This window comes from Ursus maritimus, unplaced genomic scaffold, assembly GCF_017311325.1.
Source record: "Ursus maritimus isolate PB19 unplaced genomic scaffold, ASM1731132v1 scaffold_1, whole genome shotgun sequence".
NCBI classification, from domain to species: domain Eukaryota; kingdom Metazoa; phylum Chordata; class Mammalia; order Carnivora; family Ursidae; genus Ursus; species Ursus maritimus.
In genome coordinates this window covers 64,026,910-64,052,646 of record NW_024423343.1, presented here as the reverse complement: position 1 = coordinate 64,052,646, position 25,737 = coordinate 64,026,910, and the positions used below count along the sequence as shown (strand labels likewise).

The following is a 25,737-nucleotide window of genomic DNA, read 5'->3' as shown; positions in this document are numbered from 1 at the left end:
TAACTCCTCGTTCAGTTCTTTTCCCACTACATTCCAGTCTAAAAGATGAAAAGTGAATGACAGAGTCATTGCAGAAAATGAACTCATGAAATCAAATAAGTATATGTGGAGATCATCCAAAGTTTTTGCTTTGTTTCTCATATTAACTTTTAATACGCATAGGAAAACAAGAGCTCATTTAATGCAAAGAGTTAATGTCTTTTTAAAATTATACATAAATGTTTTTCCATTCTGACTCCCTTGATAATCAACTCATTTCCTGAAGCACTAGATTGAATTATATTTATCTTGGCTGGAATTCAGTAGCTACAAGTGCATTAATTGGTGCTATTGGGGGGACACAGGCGTTTAACCAGTTCCTCTTGTTACATTGGCAGCAAAAGTAAATATATTAAGTTACATTTTAAAAGAAATACCTTTATTCTAAAATTTCTAGCAATTAAATTTTAGGAAGCACAAAAAGTAAAGACTGCATACATCTATGATAACCTGTATCAATTAGAATAAAATGTGTATTTTATTGTTTAATATGTACTATATTTATAAACTTACTCTGAAAGACATTTCTATATTTTCACCTCCCCAGATTTCCATTTCTTCATCATAAGTTCCAATATATTCAAAATATTCTTTTGATATGGAAAAAAGGCCTCCTGCAAAAGTGGGTGTTCTGAAAAATAATCCATTGTCAAACTTTGTTATAAAAATTAAATAAGAAAAAAGAACTTATTTAAAAAGTAACTGAATCAAATCCCCAAACAAATTAAAGAGAGATCACAATTTCAAAGGTTTTACATAGATTAATAAAAACTAAGAATGTTATCTTCAGAGTCAAGTTTTGCAGGGGCAAAGGGAAGTAGTTTAAATACCCTTTCCCAGCAGAACAAAATTATGAAGTGTCTTCTAACCAAGCCTGAAGATTCTGAAGCAATGATTACGAGGAAGACAAAAAACCTCACTTCTACTTCCGACTCGGTAGTATCATGCATAAGTAAGTATATACATAAATGGCTTTCTATTCCCTACATAGAATGTGTGTGTTCTTTATTTCATGAGTGTGAATTACCTTGGAGGCAAAAACTGTAAAAAGCAAAGAGTGCGTTCGTATTTAAATAACTGAACTGTATGTAAGACTTTGAGAGCAATCATCTTACTTAATTGGGTAGGTTTCATCTTTCCTTCTTTGCCTCTCATGATCAGGAAGTGATTCCCAGCCGAATGAAAGACTCCAGTCAAAGTTTCCACGGTTGTGATTACTTCCATAAGGAGAAGGTTTGTTGAATTCAAACGTGTTTAGATCTATGGATGCAATATCCGGACTCACCACGGCCGTGTGGTTCTCAGCTATTCTGGCCAACAAAGGTTCTAACCAGCCATAGAAACACTCACCTAGAAGGAACATAATTCTAATCAATCCAATGAAAACACTGAGGGTTTTCTCTTTTGTTTTTTGGAGACAGTTTAGAGAAATGAGTAAGAGTCAATTGTGTTTTGATTATTTAACATTGAGGAGATTTCTTCAAGGTTTCTTATGGTGAGATGAGGGTAGAGTGAAAAGGGTGAAGCAAGATTCAGCATAGTTAGGAAAGTTTGACAGAAGATGATTTTTTTTTTTAACCTTAGGAAGTAAAATGACGCTGGAGTATTTAACTTTCAGATGATATGTTTCCCTCTGAAACAGGCTATGAGTCAAAGGTAACTTTTTTTAAATTTATTTATTTGAGAGAAAGGCAGAGAGAGTGAGAGAGAGAGAGAGCATGACCGGGGTGAGGGGCAAAGGGAGAAGCAGACTCCCTGCTGAGCAGGAAGCCTGATGTGGGACTCAATCCCAGGACTCTGGGATCTTGACCCGAGCCGAAGGCAGACGCTCAACAGACTGAGCCATCCAGGCACCCCCCAAAGGTAACTTTTTGCTGATCCGTGCCATCTAACCCCAGAAGTGTTCTGATTTCCATAAACTTGTCTCCCTGAATAAGATGTAGTAATCAAAATCCTCATTTCTCTGACTGCATCTTAGAAGAAAGTAAGTCAAGGAATCAGAATATTTTGATTTCAGCAGTTGCAGAAAAACCATTCAAACTGCCCCAGCCCTACTGGAAAGTGGGGGCAAAGGAATGTGATAAAAAAGTCTGGGCCTGGCCAGGCTCACTTAACACACAGAATTCGGGAGATTCAGTCCTACCCAGGTCTCCCCATCAGGCAGAGTTTGGCAGTTATTAGGAGGACCACTTGGCATCAAGGAGATCCATCAGATACATTCACCTGAGAGGAAGAATGCCCAGTCTGACATAATTGTAATTTTGGACCAGGAGAGCAAATATAGGAGAATGAACCATTTCCTGTTTAAAACACCTCTCTTGGATTACCTTCAGACTTCTCTTCCTTTAAGAGCCAGGTATAAAGAGAGTACTAGATATGACAGCTCTAAAGAGACTCAAGCAGATCCCAAAGCCCTCTGTAACAACACGTGCATAACCAAAACCATTTGCCAGGTCAAGCATAATCTAAGGGCTAGCCAATTCAATTCAAAACTAAATACTCATACAAAGAGTATAACCCACTAAATTTACAGCTGAGGGACTAAGTGACATTTTAGTAATCCCTAACATGCCCTTTAAACACGGACTCTAAAAATGCTAAATGTTCTATGCTACACACTTTATTTAAAATCATTGACACTGGAGAACAAAACCATTACAAATGAAAGGGGGAAAAAAACAGTAGCAATAAAACAAACAAAAATTGACAATATTCATAGAAAAAAAAATGCCAGAAAAAATTGGAAGGGGGTACCACAAGAACAGTGTGCAAATCTTTGAAAAAAGAACTCAAATACAAAAATTCAAAGTATCAGGACCAGGAAAAAGTTTAAAGATAGAATTGATTGCACTTAAAACTTTGACTTATTTTAAACTGTAAGAATCAACAATAATAAGGAAAAACACTTTTTTTTTTTTTTGACAGAAAGAGCATCTGAAAAAAAGCCCAGGCAAGGATAACTTGCTGGGGAAGTTGGTCAGTGAAGGATACTGGAGTTGAGGAGCCTAAAACACAGAGGAGGTAAGAACTCCATGTAAGTTAAAGGAGGTTCCTACTCAAGCTGTAATCTGCTTCGGCTGTCATTGCTATAATCACCAGTTGAAAATGATGTTAAAGAAAATACAATTAGTCATTTAAAGAAAAGGCTTCTTCACTTTTTAAATTAGAGGGAAGCAGAGGGAAAATGTTACAACTATGTCTATACATATATACTTACAGTGAGCATCTAAAAATGTGAGCGTTTCGGCTGTTGCAACTGTTGCTCCTAGCAACCTTGCAGTGATCAGACCTTTTCTCTCTCTTTGTCTGACTATTTTTACTATAGAAAATTGTTTTATATATTCTTCTAGTTTATCATGTAAGTACTCTGTAAGAAAAAAATATCAGGATTAATTCCTCCTAAGTTTATATTCTCATATAACACACTAAAGCTAATAAAGAAACCACAGAGCAATGATATCTCCACATTCGTCATCTTAACAGCTGCACACATTCTTCCATTAAGATGAAAATTGTATCTTTAGCTCTTTAATGAAAAAAATAGCTATATATGCAAATCTTAACTTCTAAACTACTGTAACACAAAACGTTATAACACAGACTAATCCTGTACATGCAATATCAATAAATATATTTGGGGGAAAGCAGCGACTTCAAACGGAGTAGACCACAGGATTAAAAAGACACTTTTAGGGGTCTAAGAATATCAGCTAAGGGAATGAGGGAAACTGAACTTGGCCAAAAACATATTTGACACTTTTTAAAATTGGGATTTAAATCTGGAAATTTAAAGTAAAATGACAAGTATCAAAAGGATTCTCTGATACTTAGGGAGTGATGAAAATAATTTAAAACCAAAACATTGAGGAAAATGGCAAATAGGAAAGTCCAAGGCTACAGCAGTTTGGAAATATTTTTACAAAGAGTCAGCATAAAATTTTTGAAAGCTCTAGAGTCCCCTGACACACAACTTTTTTCTGGTAAAAATATGACAGAAGAAAGGAGCATGTAAGTGAGGAATGAAGCTAAAAACGGGCTAACTCTGATTAATGGGTATATAATTTAAGATATTCAACATTCCAATTTGGATGAGAGACATGATAAGAGTTAAAACAGTAGGTAAAAGAAAACACATTAATCATATCAGTTAGGTGTTGTTTATATCTTGAAACAACTTCTTAAGTCTGCTTTTTCACTATTAAATTCATGAGTCTTTGTCGAGTATATAATATAGCTCCTCAGGTGGCCTTCTTAGGCCCATAGTACAGCCTTAAAAAGATCTGGGAATGCTGAGAACATCAATATATGTGCTAGGGTAGATGTTTGCTTCTGCCAGATATGAGAAGCAAGTACAGATGACTTTATCTGTGATTAGATATGGTCCTGTTTTGTTTTTTTTTTTTTCTATTCTCCAGTGGTACAGATAAATGAGTTGCTTGTTCAAAGCTTAAACATTCATAAAGGAGGTGAGAGTCCAGGAACAACTTCTGTGGAAAATAAATCTAAACATTGTTTCCACAGAGTAATAGACTAACTTTTTAATACCTTCTAAGTACCTCAGAATTAATTCTCTGAAAGACAAGCAGGATTGTAATTTGTCTTTAAATATAAATCATGGATATTCCTGTTTTCACCATAGACTTGACTTGTAAAATAGAATATTATATAAAAACTTTTCGAACGCCTTATGGGGATTGATTTTTTTCTTTTTCTTTTTTTTAATGGAGTCACTACATATTCCTTCAGTAAACTGTCCCACTGTTTGATCCGTTAAGGAATTTTTTATTTACCCACAACTTTTGAACTTCCTGTAAATTTTTATTTGGCCCCTAAATTCAGTCCCCATCTGTACCCATCTTTTTGTGAGGTTAAGAGCACATAACTGTGAAATCAGATTGCCTGGGTTTATCTATTTATAGCACCAATTACTTTTAGCTGCGTGACTTTAGTTATTTTATTTTACCTGTATCTCAATTTATATCTAAGATGGGGATAATAACATGCTCACAGCATTGCTGGGAGGATAAAACAAAAGATTGCTAAACAAATAAAGCATTTAAGACAGGGCTTCCCACATGGCCACACTCTGAAAATGTTGATTATCTTTAGTTTTACTATCATTGGGACTTACCTATCTCTTCACTTGATTATCCTCATATTTTTGCTGCTTTTCCCTAAACCAATTGAAATCAGGGACTATAGTTTCTACTTCACATACTCCTTTACAGTGACTAGAGACACATTTTCCACAGTGGGTACTCATTAGATAGACCATTTATTCAATAAGACAAATTAATTACATTAGTATACAAAGATATCCCTCACCAAGAAAACTGTTGCAAGTTTATTATTAATTGTTATAAGGAATTATAAAAATATCCAGACCCTTTGAACAAGCAGTTTAACTTACCCAAAGATACAATTCAAATGGAGGACAATATCAAACACAAGGATATTCATTACAGTGGGATATATACTAACACTGTGGAGTGAATGAAGGTGAACGGTTAAATAAAATGCATCTAGTCCACCACGATCATCAAAAATAAAGTTCTGAAGGTAAAAGAAATGAGCTAATAATATTATATGAAAATGTCGGATTTCAAAATCAATTTCTGACATGGATATAATTAGATAAACATGTTTATTTAGACTGATGAAGAGAGAAGTAGAAAAATTAAAATGAAATAGGAAGATTATAATTGGATATCAATTTAGTTTTTAAAATAGATTTTATTTATTTGAGAGAGAGAGAGAGAGAGCACGAGCAGGGGGAGGGGCAGTGGGAGAAGCAGACTCCACATTGAACTGGGAGCCGGATGCAGGACTCTTCCCAGGACCCTGGGATCATGACCAGACCTGAAGGCAGAGGCTTAGCCAACTGAGCCACCCAGGGCCACCACTTTTCTTTCCGATTTTCTTAAGTCTATTAATTTTATTTGCACAATAATAGAAGTCACCTTTAACTGAAGTCTTACTACAAGTAGCCTTACTGTGGCCCTAATTTCTCACTGCTTGAAAAAAATAAAAAATCATCTGAGAAGAAAGCTCACAAAACCAAAGCAGGAATTTTTTTTTTTTTTTTTTTTTTTACACAACAAAACCTATGAGAGACATGCAGAACTTAAGCAAATGTCACTTAAAACTCTATGGACTTCAGACAAAGTAGAAAGAATCAGAAAAAATTCAGATCATTTTAAGCAGTAAATAAATTAGTTGATTATAATTAAGTGGTGATATAACCTGGGTAAGAGGACTAGAAATTCAAGTCAGAGATCTGTATGCAGATCCCCTAGGTCCCCTAAGGAGGTGACTCGAATTATAAAACTTGCCCATTTGGTGAATAGGTTTCACATCCACGTCAAAAATCTCTGGTGATAAGCAACCTTATTGCACCTAGATGTTAATGTAACTTCAAAAAATAATCTCAGTTCACTCATGATATTTTGAAATTATAGAAATATTTAGGATTGTATGTAGAAATAATTAAATAAGCCAGGTTAATAATTTTGTGCTTTAGTCACATATTATCATTTCTTAAGTCTGGATAAATCTTGTTATTGATGACATGTCACTTAATAAGCAGTATCTTTTTTTTCTTTTTTCATAGTACATAAAGTAATGGTTTATCTTAAAATAGGTGTTGCTTTGGATTTTGATGAAAGAGTGTTACTATCCACATTTTATAGATGAGGAAACAGCTAGTTAGTATTGGAGTTGGAATCTGACCTTGAAGAATTTGGATCCAAACTCAACTCATTCAGGAATAAATTTTGTGATCATTGAAATAATCTGTATCTGATTGGTATTTAAAATACTTGTAATGTTTGAAAATTTAACAACTTAGGGTATTTGTCTGATTGGCCTTGTGATTCCAATTTAAAATGTATAATTTAGTAACTGACAATTGACTTATAATTTTAAGTATAAATGCATTAAAGACTTTAGCTAACTTTGTAAACAATATTGGAATATTTAGTAGCCAAAATAAAACAGAATGTAGTGATTCTGCAATGATTTTTAACTATTCATTTATATTATTAATTAATGTATTATTTATATTAACTCATCTAATCTTCAAAAGAACCCTAGCAGTTATGCGCTACTTATGTATTTCCTCAATTTTAAGCTGCCCAATTGGATACTTATAATCAATGGCATCTTTGTTTAATTGGCTGTGGGGGGTTTTATTCAAGTGGAAATAAACTAACGATGCATTATACAATAAATTTGATGAAATATGGCATTTTCCCCATTTTACAGAGAAAGAAACTGAGGCATAGAGGGATTAAGGAATTTGCCCTAGTTACACAGCTGGTTAGGACCAGAGTGGGATTCAAACCAAGGCAGCCTGAGTCAAGGCTCAAGTTTGTATTCTTAACCATTATGCCTTACAATAAAAGTCTTACATTGAGTACTTCAAAGTTATGAATCATGGCACTTCATACATTTCTGAACTCTAAAATATTTAGACATTGGACACCCTTAGGGTCTACTTTCATCCATCATACCTACCATTCAAGGTATTATATTCAAGTTCTGAGGTGGCACACAGAGAGTACAATAAAATAAAACAGACTTTGGACAACATCACATGGATTTACGTGGGAAACAATCTAATTTGCATGTGCTTTCTTACCATCCACACTAGCATCATCCACCAAGATGATTTCCTTCAGCAGTATGGCGGGGGAAGAATAAAGCACACTGTGGACAGTTCTAAGCAGCGTGGACCAGGCTTCATTATGAAAAACTATTATGACACTGGTGGTAGGCAGGGGAGGACAGCGCTTAAATTTTTGTTCAATACATCTAGAAGAAGTCAAAGAAGTAGAAGAACAATTATGAATTTTATTACTTTATTTCACAGCTATGTCATTACTAAAATTATCATTATTTAACCTTTATCACCATTGGAACAATAGTGGACAAATTTTTTCTATGTAAGTAGATCTTAATGCTATGTAAATATAAATAAATCACAACAACTTTTTTTTACACAGAGATCATGTCCACTGATACAGATAACACACCAAGCATTAAAATATGCTATTGCAAGTTTTCTCAACAATATAGTTCTAAAACACAAATAACATTTTAAAAAGTGAAAAAAAACCTACAAGTGAGACAACCTGTAAAAATGGCAAATACTTGTAATTGTTCAAATAATAACCAAGTTTTTCTCCTTCCTTCTAGAAATCATCCATTTTTCTTATTACTTGGCAATTTTTTAAACAGTGCAACTTTATTAAATGAATATTCATCTTTGCAGAGATTCTTATTTTCCTAAGTATGTAATTCTTTTCAAGTTTTTAAAATCAATTTAATCTATACTTGAACCAAAAGGGAAAAAATGGCTTACCATAAAATCTGTTTTTTATGATGCTCATGATTCAGCAAGACTTATGAAGTTGCTACCATATGCCACGCTGTGTTAAAGATTTTGCTCCAATAATCTGATCCATAGTTTATTTAAATAAGACCTAGCATTTTAAAATACTAAATACTTAAGAATTTTAACTAAAAATCCTAAATCCGTGTTAAAAGTCCTGTGATCCCGTTGCCTTATGAAGCATTAATGGGCACGAGGAGAGACACCCTAAGTAGTTTTTGACTGATTAATGGTACTACTCATTAGTTGAACACATTAGTCACAAATTGATCTTGAATTCACTTTTATAATAACGTCTTCCTCAAAGAAAATAATCTTCATATGAAGCTGTTGGGTGTGGGTGGATCTGTATGGTCTCCAGCCTTTGAGACTGAAGCTGACCACAGTCCCTTGCCTACTGACTTGAGGCGAAGATCAAAAGATAACAACGTATAGTAGAAGTCTTCGGACCACTGCAAAACCAAACAGAGTGACCCTGGGACACAAAATATGTGTGGTCTATGGTAAAGATAAATAAATATCTTTAAGTTCACTTAAAAATCATAAATGGTTGTACAATTTTAGACGACAGAGTATAAAATCCTCCCACACAGTCAAAAGGCACTACAAATACAGTGTGTGAACAATCAAACAGTGCTGTTCAAACCCAAAGATAAGGAAGTAAATCATTCACATACGGAGATAAGAGCCTAGCACACTTCAAATGCTCTGTGAGGGTCAATGGGGAAACCAGAGCCCCCAGTATGATACCAGAGGCCTAGGAAAGCCACCCTAAGAGAGAGATCCTACAAACTCTCATTAATCACTCTCATGGCCATACCTCAGTATGAACGTGCTTCAGATCCTTTCCTGAGAAGAGGTCTTTAGGGTGGAATATTTGTAGTGATAAAAAAGGAATTAGATTGAGGGTAAAGTATTAACAGAGTGTGCCAACACTGCTGAGTAAGAAAAGGAGAGGAAGGTTATGAGGGAAAGTGATTTTGCTCTCTCCTGCCTTCATGATTTCAAATATATATGCATAGTCAGAAGCAAATAATCGCATTCATCCTCAGTGACAGATGAAAGCATATGATTTATTTTAGATTGAATTTTGGATAAACTCCCAATTAGAAATAAAGTCCAAACAGAAACTACCTATTCATAATTACCCTTGACTCAAAATTAACACAGAAATAAATGACTAACTATAAGCTTGTATTTTTAAGAATAAAGGTTTACAAGCCAACACAAATTAAAAGTAAAAATTATTAAAAACTCCATGCTATTTTCCTTTTTTTAAAAAAGCAAAACCTTGTGACTTAATTGTCTTATAAGCATTTTGGGGAGGGAGTTTGGGGATTAAAAAAAATTTCCCCTACATTTATTTGTCCTGTGGCTAATTAATATATTAATTGAGAATTACAAAAAGGTTTTGAAATTTTAAATATAAAACCTTACAAAAATTCACATAAATAAAATATGATCACTTTAATCTTATAAGGCTTTCCCTCGGTTTAAGCTAGGATTTATCTGCTTAACTGCTACTAATACCAAGTAAAGGCGTTATATCATTAATGCAAGTGATAATAAAATTTCACAGTATGATTTCATAAACCCCAATTATTCTAAAACAATAAAAAAGCATGTTAAACTTCTGCTTTAGAAATTTTTTCACATATCATTTAAAGTAGTGAAATCAAATAATTTGCCAAACTGACTGCATATTCCCAAACTTTTGTAAAATTTGGCAAATAGATATGAGCTTAAATTATCGATTACATGAACATCTGCCTTTGGGAGACCCTGGATCTATATTTTTAATGAGCATGGAAAAGATCAGCAATTCTTCAGAAAATGTGTTCATTGCTGATACAGGTTAAATTTAAAGTAAGAAAGTGTTTAATCTTCACCAATTCTTCAAAGTTCTAGGTATCCAATTCCTATCCAAAAAAGGTTTTTTGAGTGCTTAGTTGTTTTTCACTTACAATAATTTCATTAGTGAATATTATCATAGCTCCTTAATGCTATATTGGGGGGGGGAAACATCTTGAGCTGACATTGACTGTCATGTCAAAGAATAAAAATTATGCTTCTTGATTTGTGATGTGGATAGCTTTTCAGTCAAGAGCTCTCCCCAGATCAGTCAAATACAATACTGCATTTTAACTATTAACATAAGAAAGGAACTATTCTGTGCCCTGTTAAAAAGGTAGAATATTTTATAGACATTCATTTGTTTCTTCACACATTCATTTAAAAATGATGAGCACCTTAACCTTGAATCACACAGATTAGAACAGAGACAGAAGTCTAATCTACCCAACTTCAATACTGAGGGATTCATAGCTAGAACAGGTATTCATGATCATAAATGTAGAGGAATATGAGTGAAGCCACAGACTTAAGTCTATAAAAGTTATTTTCTTCAGGTTCACTTCCTAATATAATTCTATCATAACCAGAAAGCAAATATGTAGGCATCGCTTGCTGTATTTTGTCTATCTTACACTTTCAACAAATCAACAGGTGGTTTTAGAGTGGTAGAATTTATTTTAGCTATTTGAAGTCAAATAGAGCATTTGAACACTACCTCAAAGACAACAAAATGGTTAACTAAGGAGAGCATAGTAAGATCTGGAGGGAAACCAGAGTAAAAATGCTGTGTACTTCAGATAATATGTAAACAGAGTGACATAAGAAACAATGTTGGCCTCTCAGAAGCTAAAGGGAGACAATTATATGCATATGATACTCAACAAAACTATAGTGAGAAAAAAAATAATTGAATTAGCAATTTAACAATATTGTTCCTTTAAAGGAAGGTTACAAAAGGTTACAGGGCATTGTGAAATACAATCACAGTACTGAAAGAAGCCACAAAGTTCTGTGACTTAATTCATATAATATTCTTATCTAATAGCTCCAAAGTCTTGGCACTTTTTAAAACATTTCTATTTATTCTATAGCAATACACAGAGGAACTGAAACAGCTCTTCTGCCTCCCACATTTCCCATAAAAACGACCCCATATTCCCTACTTAATAGATTAGAAATCTAAAGCATTTAAGAATAAAGGATTTCTTTGTGGTTCTACACAAGTCAGATCTAAAATTTAGTTTTCCAATTTGTAAGGTAACAACTTTTCACATCTGCAATGCCTCATCAAGCACAGATATGGATAGCCTCAATAATAAGCAAAAACATAATTAAACAAATTAAACAGCAATTGCTGGTATTTTACCTCAGCGTGGCTGAAGCACAAGCACATTCTTTAGTTAATGCCCCTCCCCAGAAATCCTAATGTTAAACAGTAAACAACGAATATTCTTCAACATACTCAGGAGGTCGAGTGTCTGGTCCAAGATCTCGGTGTAAAGAAATCCTGTCACTTGCAAAAGCATTAAAACAGTGTTTTGCTTCTCCACGTTCTTTTTCCTTCTGCTCTTCAACACTTAAATTGTTTGTCTTGAATGCTTTACCAGAAGCACCAGGTGCATTGGAATCCTGAGGTGGGCGGTCAAGAACCGGTTTCAGTTCTGCTGCTGTATAATATCCTTGCAAACAGGGTCTCTCACCAGCATCAATGTTTTGCCTAACAGGTGCTCCTATTTGCATTTTTGGCATTGCATCTTTAATATTGTTTACAGCTTCTAACATTAAATCAAACATCTTGTTTTTGTTTATATTTCTTTCCATCCTTGATTCCTCTTTGGAATATTGAACGCTTACTTCTCTTTGCATTAAAATCAAAAATATTATAAAGAAAAAAATTACTGCACCAAGCTTCCAGAACTTTTTATGATAATGTCTTTTAAGATGTAATTTTACTAGTCGCTTTACGTGAGTCATTCTGACATTAAAAGCTTGCCACTTGAAAAATAACAGTTATAGTTTCCTCTGTTACTTATATTTTTTATCATAGATTTGCTGGCAAGAAGATTTCATTAAATGGTAATACCTATAAACAGAAATGATAAATGGCATTAGTACCTATTCATTCCTATAGGCATGGCTCCATTCATTCATTCAACCAACAACAAAACGTAAGCTATCAACAATGTACTTTGATGGTTAACAAAAAACACAAAGATATCTTGCCCTCAAGAAAATTACACTTTTGGAAGAACGCATTGCTATAATTAGCTATAATCTATTGAGGTGATAAAATGTTAGGGATTTCTCTACTGTAAAAAAAAAAAAATACCTTGTAAACTGTAGCTAATATCTACTATATGATAGGCATACAATTATTTTTATAAACAAATTTATTTTTAAAAAGGTATCTTAACTCAATGACCAAGGGGCCAAAGGACTTCATTGAATTGATTATAAAGAAAGGGGGAAATCCACAAGAAAACAAAAGTATATTTGTATACTGTCAGGTACTGTCAGGCATACATCTAAAATAGTGGCTTTTATTTTATGGAATTTGCCCTCAACTTAGGAACCGCTACTCCAACTGAATCAGTTAAGATTATAAAACAGCTTCAAAAACACCTAAACTGGCATGCTCTCAAATTTGTTCACCTGATAATACTTGTGAATCCTGACAGAACCTATGAAATAGACTAGAAAAATAAGAGCATCTATTGCGTTGTTATACCAAAGCTATTTTCAGTAGCTCACACAAATACAAAATCTAACAGCAAAAAGAAGATGGCACTAAGCTTTACTTGAAGTGACTCTAAAGAGGCAAGAGAGATCATTGAGTTACAAAAGCAGTATTTGGTTTAATAAAACACTGCTTGCAGTTGACCCCAAGAACAGAGCAACATGTTTATTAAACTCTAATATGGGCCACCAGAAGTGAAAGAAAGGAAAGAAAAAAGAACATTGATGACAGCCTGAGTCACAGTGAGGGTTTTCTTTATGATGATGTCTTACAAAAGGTAATATGAGGGGTTTCAGTATATAATTATATACCATGTACCATTACACTCAATCAAATTTGCAGGGGCAAAGGGGAAGGAAAATGACTTTCTTCCTAAATCCTAAACATATTTTAAGTCAAATTTAATTTATAGAAGTGAAAACTATGTTTGACACTTTATTCAGTTTCTCTTCCAAAGATATTGCTAAATTTAAAATTAAAAAGCCAAGTTCTAAGATGGATTCTCTGGCCTTTAGTAAGACATTTTAAGTTAAATAAATAGGCAGAACTTGAATAGTTAGTTCTATATACTACCTCTATTTGGAAAGATATATGTATGTATATATACATGCATGTATGGAATAGACGCTTTGTCTTCAAAAGATAACTCAGTTATAATGTATATTGCTCATAAAAATGATATTTCAATATTTCTGAATTTTGGTTGCTTTAAGAGCCTCATGTAAGAATTAAAATGACCTGGTAAGCTTTTTACATTATTTGAAGACATAAGATAAATTGTTTCAGAACCACACAATTGTTGCTGTGTAATTTCTTATGTATCAGATTTTGTTCTAGGTTCTGGCTACCAAATTAAAGATAGCTCTCACTTTCAAGGAGCAGAGACTAGTATGAAACATGGCATGTCAACATGCAACCACAAAACAGTGTGACATGTGCTAAGATGGAAGACTATGAAAGCAATATGGGAGGTAAGGAGAAACGTTAGGGATATTTTCCCAAAGATAACACTGGTGAGCAGAATCTTGAAAGATAAGCAATTTTTAGGCAGATGGACAAGAGAGAAGAGAGAGAGAGAATGGCAGACGCAAAGACATAAGAGCAAGACAAGACGTGCGCAGAGCTTGAGTACCACAGAAGTGGAAGACACAGATAGGAAATAGCAGGAGGGAGACGCTGGGAGGTCACTTACAGACCAGCACACAAAGTGAGTCTGGAATCCACCAATTTTGTTCTGAGTGGAAGGAAATGGATAATTTTAAGGAAGAATCATAATCATATTTATGTTTTAGACAAATCACAGGTTCCTCAGCACCAGTAATGTTGATGAATAAGAAATGAGGAAGGTAGGAAGGATGGAGAGGACTAATTCAGGAGTCCAGGAAGTAGAATCAGATAGGACTTGGTGAGAGAAAGGGAAGAACGGAGGGTGGATGACTGAAGTGATTAACAACGGCAGAGAATATAGGAAGGAAGGGTAGACTTGGAGTGGGAATTAGATAATTCGTCCAGTTTGGGAGACAAATTTGAGATGCTGATAGGACTTCCAAGGTGAGTTCTCATGAGCAAAAAGATATATAGGACTGAAAATCAGGGAAAAGCTCTGTGCTAGAGATAAAAATGTGGGAGTCAGTTTGGGGGTACAGAAGGGTTCACCTACAGTATATACAGTGAAGAGGGCAGAGAAATAGCTACATTTAAGGGGTGGGAGGAAAAAGGATAAACCGGAAAGAAAGATCAGGGGGAATATGAAAACAAAATAGAGGATGGTCAAGGGAAAACAGGTTAACAGATAAAGTATCCATGTCAAGCGGATATAGATTTTACAACTTGCCATTTACACTTGAGAGATGTTAATTCTTTGGCAGTTGGGTCATCTTTAAAAGTAAACTGCACTAGACCTAGTCCAATGGGCTTTGGTGCAGGACCAGGAATGACCCTTGGCAGAGAATCCACTACACTAATTATATACAGTCTTGTCTCCAAGATCTAGAGCTTAGGATCTAGGGTGCATTCAGACTAATAGGGCAACAACCTGATCTAAGAGGTTCTAGGAAGATAAGAACAGGCAAAACCTGAGGCTTCATAGGATAATAGTCACCTATGAAATACTACCTGATCACCTTTAAGTTCGATAATTAGATGTAAATCAACCTATGTTCACCCTCCTTCCTGCCCGAGTCAACCACCAAAAACTCCCTTCCCCAGTGCTGCTAGTGATACTAGATCTCCTGAGCAGCCAGGTGTAAACTAGATTAGGAATTTGAGGAGGAATGAACTGGTCTCGTTAGGATGTTTTAACCACACATAAACCAAGAAAGGGTCTGGGGAAAGTATAGAGTAAAGGAGATGACAGAAGTAGGTACTTATGTAACAGTGATGGTTTTCCCAAGACATTATATGCCAGAAATCATATTTGTGGGTAGGGCAGGGAATGAGAAAAAAGGATGGGATTAATGAGGTAGTTGGAAGAAAGTTCTTTTTTAAGAATAAATTAGAAACCAGAGAAGTTCTTCATCAATAGGGCAAATAATCCTATCATTGTGTGTGTGTGTGTGTGTGTGTGTGTGTGTGTGTGTGTGTCTCTATCTAAGGAAGTCCCTCAATTAATAGGTTTTAGTTTAGGATGTCTCCAATGAGGGGGTCAAGGAAAACTCATGAAGGACAAAAATAGTGTCTCCCTTATTCATGGTTGTTTTTCTGGCACTTACCAGAATATGTGTGACACAGTGAACACCCAATAAAGATTTGCCAACTAGAAAAGGAAAGAAGAAGGACCAAGATTTCATTTATTATTAGAAATAATAAAACAATAATTCATTTTTGTTAAATGTTGATTAGGTCCCTGATACTTGAACATTACACAGGTTCTCCTTTAGTCCTCCAACGATCTTGTGAAGTCATTCCCATTTTAATGGCAAACACTGAGACTCAAACAGATTAAGGGGCTTGGCCGATGCCATTCATTTAAGTGGAAGGGTAGCATTCTCCTAACTGTGTTCAAATTTGATCTAAATTACTAAGCTTTTAACTGAAGTTATCTGAAATAAGATCTTTAAGGGTCAAAAATTGATACTCTAGGGGCGCCTGGGTGGCTCAATCAGTGAGGCGGCTGACTTGATTTCGGCTCAGGTTGTGATCTTGGGGTCCTGGGATTGAGGCCAGTCAGGCTTCGCACTCAGCACGGAGTCTGCGGGAGGACTCTCTCTCTCCCTCTCCCCCTGCCCCTAACACTGCTCGTGTGTGCGCTCTCTCTAAAATAAATAAATAAATCTTTAAAAAAAGAATTGATATTCTACATGTAAGGAGATAAGGGGAAAACCTACGGAAAGAACTACACATAGCTTCATATCAGGTAAGGTTTTCTGAACAAATGAGTTAAAAAGGGAAGGAAAAAAGAACACACAACTGTTTTCAGAGCATATTTTTAGAAATAAAGATTGAGGATGAGATCGTGGATTTAACAATGGAGGATTAACAGATTGAGACCTTTCATAGCAGTCTACTAACGTAGAAATAGGAGGCTTTTCTCTTTTCAGATTATTTCAGATTCTTCTTTATCAATTGCTGATCACTTGAAGATTCCAACATAAATCTCCCAGGGATTTTTATATGACTTTTCTGTCCTTTGCTGCTAATATGCAATATCGGGCTTCCATTAATGAAAATTACACTCAGCATTAAGCATCTCTATCAGTGGTCTTCAACTCTGGATACACATTAGCAGAAAGCTCTTTAAAAAGAGTGCTTTAGGCTTCCCCTCTAGAGAGTTTGATTTAATTGTCCGAGGGGCAGGGCATACATCGGCCCATTTTTGTTGTTATTTTAGGCTCTCCAGATAATTCTAAAGGGCAGCAGGTGCTAAGAATCACTGGTCTAGGTCACAAGACTTTAGGCAAATCAAAACTAGCACCTGATAAGAAAAGGACTGACTTTATCCAAAGGCAACCACACAACTAATTTCTAATACTCCAAAGACAGGTTTTTCAAAATAGATTCTTGATATGAAATGAGCTAAGGTTATTGGTTTTTTTTTTTAGATTTTATTTATTTGACACAGAGAGAGGCAGTGAGAGAGGGAACACAAGCAGGGGGAGTGGGAGAGGGAGATACAGGCTTCCCGCTGAGCAGGGAGCCCGATGCAATGCGGGGCTCAACCCCAGAAAGCTAGGATCATGACCTGAGCCAAAGGCAGATGCTTAACGACTGAGCCACCCAGGTGCCTGTGAGCTAAAGTTACTTTGACTTGGAGAGATTAGATGAAATCCAAAGCACTAATGACCCAAAGTTTCCTGAAAAGGCTTAGAGATTAATGCTGATATAAATGAGGCACTGGGGTTTTATTGCAAATTACAGTGTTGAAAATCATTTTTAAAATATTTTATTCCCATTATAAAGATGGAAAACCCAGACTCTGAACAATAAAACACATAATCCGACATAATAAATGAATGAGTTAAAGAAAATCAGGATTCTTAATTCCCATTCCTAGGAATAACATCATGTTCCTAGACCTCACTATTTACCAAATTTGAAGATCTATGTAAAAACAGTGAAACAAAACAAATTTCTCCTAGAATCAACTTCCAATTATTAATACTTAGAAGTTTCAGAGATGAAAAAACAAAAAATCAGCACAACAGCAAATTCAGGATATAGAAACGACTAGCAGATGAAGGTCTTGTTCTTATTGTACTTCTTCTAAACCTTTAAATACCCCTATCTAAAATGGTCATTTGCTAATTATAAAACATCAGATTCACAGGAGATAGGAATACCAGGAAATTGTTTTTTAAAACAAGAAAAAATTAATTTAAATTCAAAGACCTTCTAAATTCTAAGGTATAAGTGTCTAAAATTAGAAAAAAATTAAAATTCAGAGGCCTCTGGTCTTAAAGAATATCAATCTATATGCTAGTTTATATGTAGAAATTACAAGAGAGCATTAATAAATAAAAATATCCGCAAAATGATATTTTAAAAGGCTAAAACAATATGCATAATTCTAACAGTCTGTGAGACTGGGTCAAAATCAATGGATTATTCTCAGGGGGGAAAATATGTTTCTCTCTGAACAGAAAGAATTGAAATACCACAAATTAAAATTATCCACAAAGCCGTGGCTACCAGTTATGTAGACTACGGTTTCTCAAACTCTAGTGTGACAGTGCATCACCCGAGGATGTTTTCTAAATGGATTCAAATGGGAAAAGATCAAGATAAGATCCATCTTTAGTCTCTGTTGTCCCTTCCAGGTGGAAAAGGACACATTGCAAAAACATTAGTTGTTAATTTAAAAATTCCAATTGAAGTAATTTTGTAAAGCAGAACATTTCATAACTGCACATCAAAGTAACGTTTAATAAAATAAGAGGAAAGTGGTCCTTTCCATTTCTTGTTCCTATATTCGTGACAATAAATCTTTACAACCCCAGGGATTTAAGGTCTGGTTCCAGGTAACTTTAACTGGCACAAAGCCTAATTGGTATATGAAACCTGCTTGCTACTGCATGAATTAAAGCATGCTATAAAGAGTTAAGGGTAATCACAAAAAGCAAAACATTACAAAACTATATACCTAAAATGTAGCGTAGATTGTAGATTAAGAAAAGTATACCATTGCAAAATTGATACATATTGGATTGTTGCCACACATTATCATCTAGATTTCCTAATCAAATTCAACAACAACAACAACAACAAACTTGCCCTAATAATAAACCTTATGTGCTCAGGCAGAAATTTTATTAAGTGCTCTCATCTGCTGGTTAGGAAAGGGAGGAGTGGCAGGAAGTCATTTCTGCTTGTATTCATTGGTAAAATCAAATTTCACGGTGACTTGCTATTGTGGTTTGTTAGTTTTGATTATGTTGAAGTCTATGTCCACATCCTTGCCTGCATTCTTCTGAGCAGGAAGTGACTTGTAGATGTATGACAGGTGACAAACACTGAATGCAAAGCAAAGTGCACTGAGATGACTACACGCTGTGTCACAGGAGGAGCAGGCAGAAATACCCCAAGGACCCCCGCTAAAGACAAAGTAGAGTTGCTCTGGCTGGCTGGAAACTGCCATCAGCAGACAACTAACTGCATGTAATTGTCATAGAGTAGGATGACTTTCAGAACAGTAGTATCTGCGGGTTACGTGACAAATAGCCTAGTGACAGAGTTGACCTCCAACAACTTAGACGCACAGGTTTTAATACTGAAAGGCGTGTGGTCAAACATCCAACGTCGCAGCGAAACCTGGTCAGGTAAGCATCTCCATCAGCATTATTATCATTGAAGGTGAAAGGTTATAAACAGGATCTTGATTTGTGGACCAGCTGATTCTATCTTTACAGTTTGGAGCAAACAAGTTATTATGGAACTATAATACCCTTTGGGGAGAGGGTAGGGTGATGGTAAAGGGGAGCTCACATACTCTTCAGCTACTGTGAATGACTGGAGCTGTAGAAGATACAGACTGATAGTTTATGGCACACTAGACAGTAGAGAAATTTTGAGGAGTGATTTGAGTGGTCCCACAGACTACCTACTTAACTAGTACTTCCTCTGGGCAGAAGTACTATATTTTAAAAGATTTGTCTGTATATTTATCTTGTAAACACAACTGAAGGCTCTTGGATTAGTAAGGAGACAGAAACTACACAGTGATTTGAAAAAGGAAAGTTTAATCTATTATTAAGAAAGGACTGCAGTAACAGGGAATTGGTTAGTGAGGAAAAGAAAATTCTAAATAATACAGTAGTAGATTTAAGGGGCAACCACTACCCACAAGGCTGAGAGGAAGGCCCAAGGAAGAGCCCTCCCCACACCAGCGCTGAGATCCAGAGATCTCTACAGAGAGAGCACAGTGTTGGCTCCCTGGTGGTGGAAAAGTGACAGAGGTGTCTCACTAGTGAGACCTGCCAAAAAAATCTGCCCTCTGGAGTCCCAGAAGAAGCCATTCATAGGGCAGTGTCACACCCTGGAACTTGCTAGTGCTGAGGATAACTGCTGGCTTCTGGGTGCTGATGGTGCCTGGAGTTAAGAAGCTGTCCTTTACAGGAGTCTGGTGTACTTTCATGGATAGCCTGGGCCAATATGGCGCCAGCCTGGTGCCTGGGATGAAATTTGGGCAGCAGGCTCCCTAGCAACCCAGTTTTGTGAGGCCCCCAGTGTGCACATGTGTGGGGCTAAACAGAGAGTGTGGGGAGTGGTGACCTAGGCTAGGGAACAGGTCCATGATGTCTTTGACTCCAGGGTACAACACTGCTGCCCACGTCAAGCTCTGGAGAAAGTGCAGGGGGCAAGGATGTGCCAGCTCTAGAGAAAGATGCACCATGAAATTACTTAACACTGGAGAAAACAATGTGGAGGCTGAGAAGTAGAGAAAAAGTATGCCCAGAAAGAGCCTAACCAGGAAGCTACCCCGAAACCAGGAAGGGAAGCACCTTCTACTGTCAGTGTCCCTCCAGTGCCCTCTAATGACAAGGCTTAACATCAATGCCAGTCAGCAAAGGAGAAATATTTACAGGGCCCTGCTCCATTATTACAAAGCAGAAGAGAATAAATTTGGAACCGAGAGACAATAAATTGGTAACAGCATAGTCTACCCTTTTGACTACTCAGTTTCCGTATGCACACACTTTCTCACACATTTGAACTCCTGTGCAATAACAAAATAACTCTATATTCCACCTAACTAGATGCAAGCATCCTGCTTACAAGTGAAGAGGAAACCTCAAAATGAGGTGCAGAGTGCCAACAGCCATTGTATCCATTACTGTGACAATGTAAATTACTCTTCAAATTCTGTCACGATCCCACCTAATATTTTATTACCTAAAGACTAAATTATAAACTTAATATCTAACAACTTCAATGTAATTTGTTTAAAAAAATAAAATGGGAAGGAGAGAAGAAAATGTTGTCTCCAAAAATAAGGGTTTATTAAGTATAGTGAAAACTGAATGCCCAGAAATGTTACTGAAGTGCTCCCAAATTTTTGTGGGTCCACTTACCCTCCGATTCTCGTATACTTCACAAAGACATCTAAAGTACTTGCTACTTTCTGCTCATCAGATACAATCAACATAATATTATCAATATAGTAAATCAATGTGATTTTTTTTTAAGATTTTTATTTTTATTATTTATTTGAGAGAGACAGAGAGACAGCCAGCAAGAGAGGGAACACAAGCAGAGGGAGTGGGAGAGGAAGAAGCAGGCTTCCTGCAGAGGAGCCCGATGCGGGCCTGATCCCAGAACACCGAGATCACGCCGTGAGCCAAAGGCAGATGCTTAAGGACTGAGCCATCCAGGCGCCCCTCAATGTGATATTTTTGTGGGTTGTTGGGATAATTAAGATTTCTAGGACAGGAGAGTTGACCTGGCCCTGGCTATGCTAGATAAAAGCAAATTGCCTACGGTGGTCCTTGTAAATTGATATGGAGAAAAAGCAATTAACCAAGTCAATAGCTACATACCAAACGCCAGAGACTGTGTTGATTGTTTCAAGTAAAGATACCACATTTGGGACGGCAAGCACATTTGGAATCATCCAAGGATTAAGTTGACAATAGTCCATTCATTCTCTAAGATTCATCCAACTTCTGCACAGGCCAAATAAGTGAGTTAAATGAAATGTGATAGATATCTCAAGTCTTATTTCAAATCTTTGATGGTGGCACTGATCTCAACAATTCCCTTGGGGATACAGTATTATTTCTGATCTATTATCTTTGAAGGAGGAGAAATTCTAAGGTCTTCCAGTTAGCTCTCCTATACAATGGTCCTCAATCTATGACTCTCCAATTATACATTAAGAAATGGGGAAATTAGCACAGGACATATCTGCTGACACCTGGGCCCTCTGTGAGTCAGACTTGAGCAAAGACGCCATCTATTACTTAACTACTACAATTCCCCATTATGACTAGAGGACCACAAATGGTATTTTGGCTCCCTGGGAATTAGTATGAAAGGTCTGAGTATTTTCTTTTCCCCAGAGCATGGCTACATGTCCCTCTGGAGAAGGCTGTTGAGGAAGATCCATGGTGTATGCTTGAAGCAATTGTGCAGCCTTCCTCAAGACTAAGCCTCAACTTCAATCAAAGGGCTCTGGGCCTGTGAATTGACTTAACATTTGGAAACTGGGTGAGAGGTAATGCGGCTCAACCTTGGCAGCTAAAGTCAGTGTTTTTGCCACAGGCCTGGAGTTTTTTCTGGTATTTACACAAAGTGATACTGTGGTATTGCCCATCTATTTCATTCATTCTATTTGCAAAACAATGCCTTCTGATTACATCTCTGTCCCCGATTTCCATTATTATTTATATCCCTTCTTTGTCTTTGGTGATTAAATGCTACCACTTGTCTTCTGCTACTATGGAATCCCATCATCTCCACTGAAACCAAGGAGCCAATCTTAATGGACTACAGAGGAGAGCAATCACAGACTTTTTTTTTTTTTTCCCCACTCATGCAGGGGCTTCCCTCACTACTGTTTTTCTCAATATCTTAGTAAAGGGAGAGTGTACTGGGCCTTGTCATGGAATATAGTTGGAGGAGGGGCATGCAGGTTACATACAACAAGTTTAGTGAACATTCCTTTTATGAAGGAGTCCCAAAAGTCACAAGTAGTAGACAATTTCTATCCACTCATTCTCCCTTTTGAGGCCTCAGAATATTCAGGGATAGAGGAATGGGGGAGCAAGTGAGTAGGACTGCTTGCTGCTCAACTGCTATCACTTCGCACTCACCTTTCTACAGGCTTATCTACAACTCAATGGTACTCATCCTCCACCTCTCAGCTTCCATTCCTCTCCAGAAAAAGGGTCAGCAAACTTTCTATTAAGGGCTGAATAGTAAATATGTTTTACTTTGTGGACTTATGGTCTCTATTACAACTACTCAACTCCATTCTTGTTGTGCAAAATCAGTCATACACAATACACACACAAATGGGCACAGCTAGTTCCAATAAAATTTTGTTTACAAAAAACAGGTGGTAGACAGAATTTGGTCCAAAGGCTGTAGTTTGCCAACTCCTGGTCTAGAAATCCAAAAAGGCTTCAACGTGAACATTTATATATTTCCCTGTACTTACCCAGTCTCCATTAGCTTCCACATTCTCAGATGTAAAAGAACCAAATAGTCCTTCACAAATCCATAATATCATTTTAAAAACAGGCATAAAAGCAACATCTGCCTTTAAGATTAGGCTATATTTGCACCTATTTTGAAACACTCAATATCCCCCCACTTACCTAGTCATCATCTGAAATTCCTGCATCACCCACCCCTCATGGGGAAAGAATGAAAATGTCTTTGTTTCATTTAGAAATAAACCAGTGTCAGACTAAACTTTAATTCTCTCAAAACCAACCTCAAACAGGATAATTTTCCTCGGGACCATACACAGACAATTACCACACAGTGAGGCCTAGGGGAATGCTGAATGCCAAGCTCCATATAGAGAAGGGATGGGTACCTAATTCCATGGGATTTGTACTTAATTCTCTAGGCAAAGGGGAGAGGGCCTGAAGGATTTTAAGTAAGGTGATGACCTAATCCCACAACTGAAATTCAAAATGGTTACTCTTGAAGCTGGGATGAATATGGATTTCTTTTTCTTTTTCTTCCCTGGTTTTTTTTTTTTTTTTTTTTTTTTTTTTTTTTTTTTTTTGGTGGGGGGCAAGCCAGAAAGGAGATTGAAGGTGATTTGGAGACTATTAAAAGTAATCCAGGTGAGAGATTGAATAGAAGGGGTGTGAAGGCTTGGGAAGAGATCTGGAGGTTAGGGTTAGCTGAATTCAGTAAATGAATCGATGTGGAGGTTGGGAAGGTGGTTAAATGGTTAAGTGTGTAAAGATGGGTTCTTGACTTGCTGAAAAAGACCAGCTAATGAGCGCTCTCTGTTCTAGATTATCTGCAGAGGAAGACCTGGAGCTCACATAATAGGGCAAGAGGCCATGAATGCAACAGAGGTCATGATAGAGGGTAAGCGTATGAGAGAGACCGAGGTAATGACAGCAACAAGTATCAATCAGTTCAAAAAGATGGGTCACATCTGAAAAAACAAGTCATGGTCAAAAAGCTCAAATAAAACAAAGAAAATAATAATTTGCATCAGAAGTCCTCTCCGTACTATTAACTGTCCCCCAGAAGGACCCACTCTGCCATCAGGTATTTAGTACCAGGTGTCCTTTTACCCTTTACCCTATTCATCGGACTCTAAATTATCAAACCTGCAAGGTGTCATACTATTCGCCTCATCAATGTATCAATCAGGTGTAAGGATAACTTCTAGAAATTTATCCCACAGATATGCTAATAGAATGATAACCTGTAACTGTGCACATTAAAGCATCATTTTAACATCAAAATGCTAGAAGGACCAACAACTCTACCAGTAGGAAAATAAATTATAACAGATAAATAAATTATGATTGGGTCATATGATGGAATATTATGCCAGGTTAAAAACAAACAAGGTACTTTATATGCTGATATGAGGTTATCTCCACAATAAGTTAAAAAAAGAAACAAAATTCATTTGCATTTTTATGTATGCAACTTACATATATTATTTTATATATATATGTATATATATGTATATACACACACACACACACACATATATATATATATATAAAGAGAACATTGTTTGCTCATAGGGAGGAAAACCAGGTGTAAGGGGCAACAGTGAAAGGAAAACTTATCATATACACCTCTTTACTTTTTAAAAATTTTGGGCCCTGTGAACTACTTAAAAAATGAGGTAGAAAAAAAACTGAAGGTAGAATAAAGATCTTCTGACAGGTAATATCTCAAATTTCTTAATTCCATTCATCATTTCTCAAGAAGCTACTGGGGAATGTATTCCATCTACACAAGAAAGTAAATAAATAACAAAATCATCTGTATCTAAGAAATAGGGACTCCATCAGAAATGTCAGTAAAGAAAAATCCCGAACAACTGCTGTGGAACAGGTCTAGAAAGCAACAATCCAAATTGGAACAAGAGGACAGAGAGCTTCAGAAGAAACCAATAAATCAGTGTGATTATGTGGAAAAATCACACTGAGAAGATGTGGGAGTATGTAAAAATAGAAATTGATAGGTGGAAAAACTAAGCTATCTTTTTCTTAAATGAATTAATTATTAACTCCATGGTTAAAAAAATTTTTTACTTCGACTCACAGTACGCTTTCGTGGCTCAGCAGTAAACAATATGTACATAATAATCGTAAGTAAATACTAAAATGTGAGAATTATAGCAGGAGGCGGAAGAAGGGAGAGCAAGGGTTATGTGTGTAAAAGAGCTAAATATTTATCTACTTTAATGGGAAATCAGTAGATAATATCAAATATTGATAAATTAAGAAATAGCAGTATACAAATATGATTGCAAAAGGCAAATACTGGAAGAAACACCTAAAAGAGGTTAAAGTTGTTGCCTGGAGGCAGCAGGACCAGGGGAGATGAGAGTTGACTGGATTTTATTTTTTATTCTTAATGTTTTTAAAAGATTTATTTATTTGAGAGAATGAGTGAGAGAGCAGGAGGGGGGAGGCAGAGGGAAAGAGAGAAGCAGACTCCCCGCTGAGCAGGGAGCCCAACACTGGGATCCTGGGGATCCCACAGATATGCTAGTATGCTAGTAGAATGATAGCCTGTAACTCTGCACATTAAAGCATCAGTTTTATCTCCACAATAAGTTAAATTA

At 36.2% G+C, this 25,737-nt stretch overlaps 1 protein-coding gene across 1 annotated transcript in view; it reads right to left on the bottom strand.

The window, feature by feature from the left end:
- Window positions 1-25,737, bottom strand: part of GALNT3 (polypeptide N-acetylgalactosaminyltransferase 3) — a 44,825-nt gene that overhangs the window by 10,807 nt on the left and 8,281 nt on the right. The window contains exons 2-6 of the mRNA XM_040644327.1: window positions 11,748-12,368; window positions 7,679-7,851; window positions 3,257-3,406; window positions 1,155-1,389; window positions 553-670 (exon numbers count right to left, since the gene is read on the bottom strand). Of these exons, the coding sequence (XP_040500261.1) occupies window positions 553-670; window positions 1,155-1,389; window positions 3,257-3,406; window positions 7,679-7,851; window positions 11,748-12,259 (1,188 nt within the window). The 5' untranslated portion in view covers window positions 12,260-12,368. The remainder of the gene's footprint in view (window positions 1-552; window positions 671-1,154; window positions 1,390-3,256; window positions 3,407-7,678; window positions 7,852-11,747; window positions 12,369-25,737) is intronic.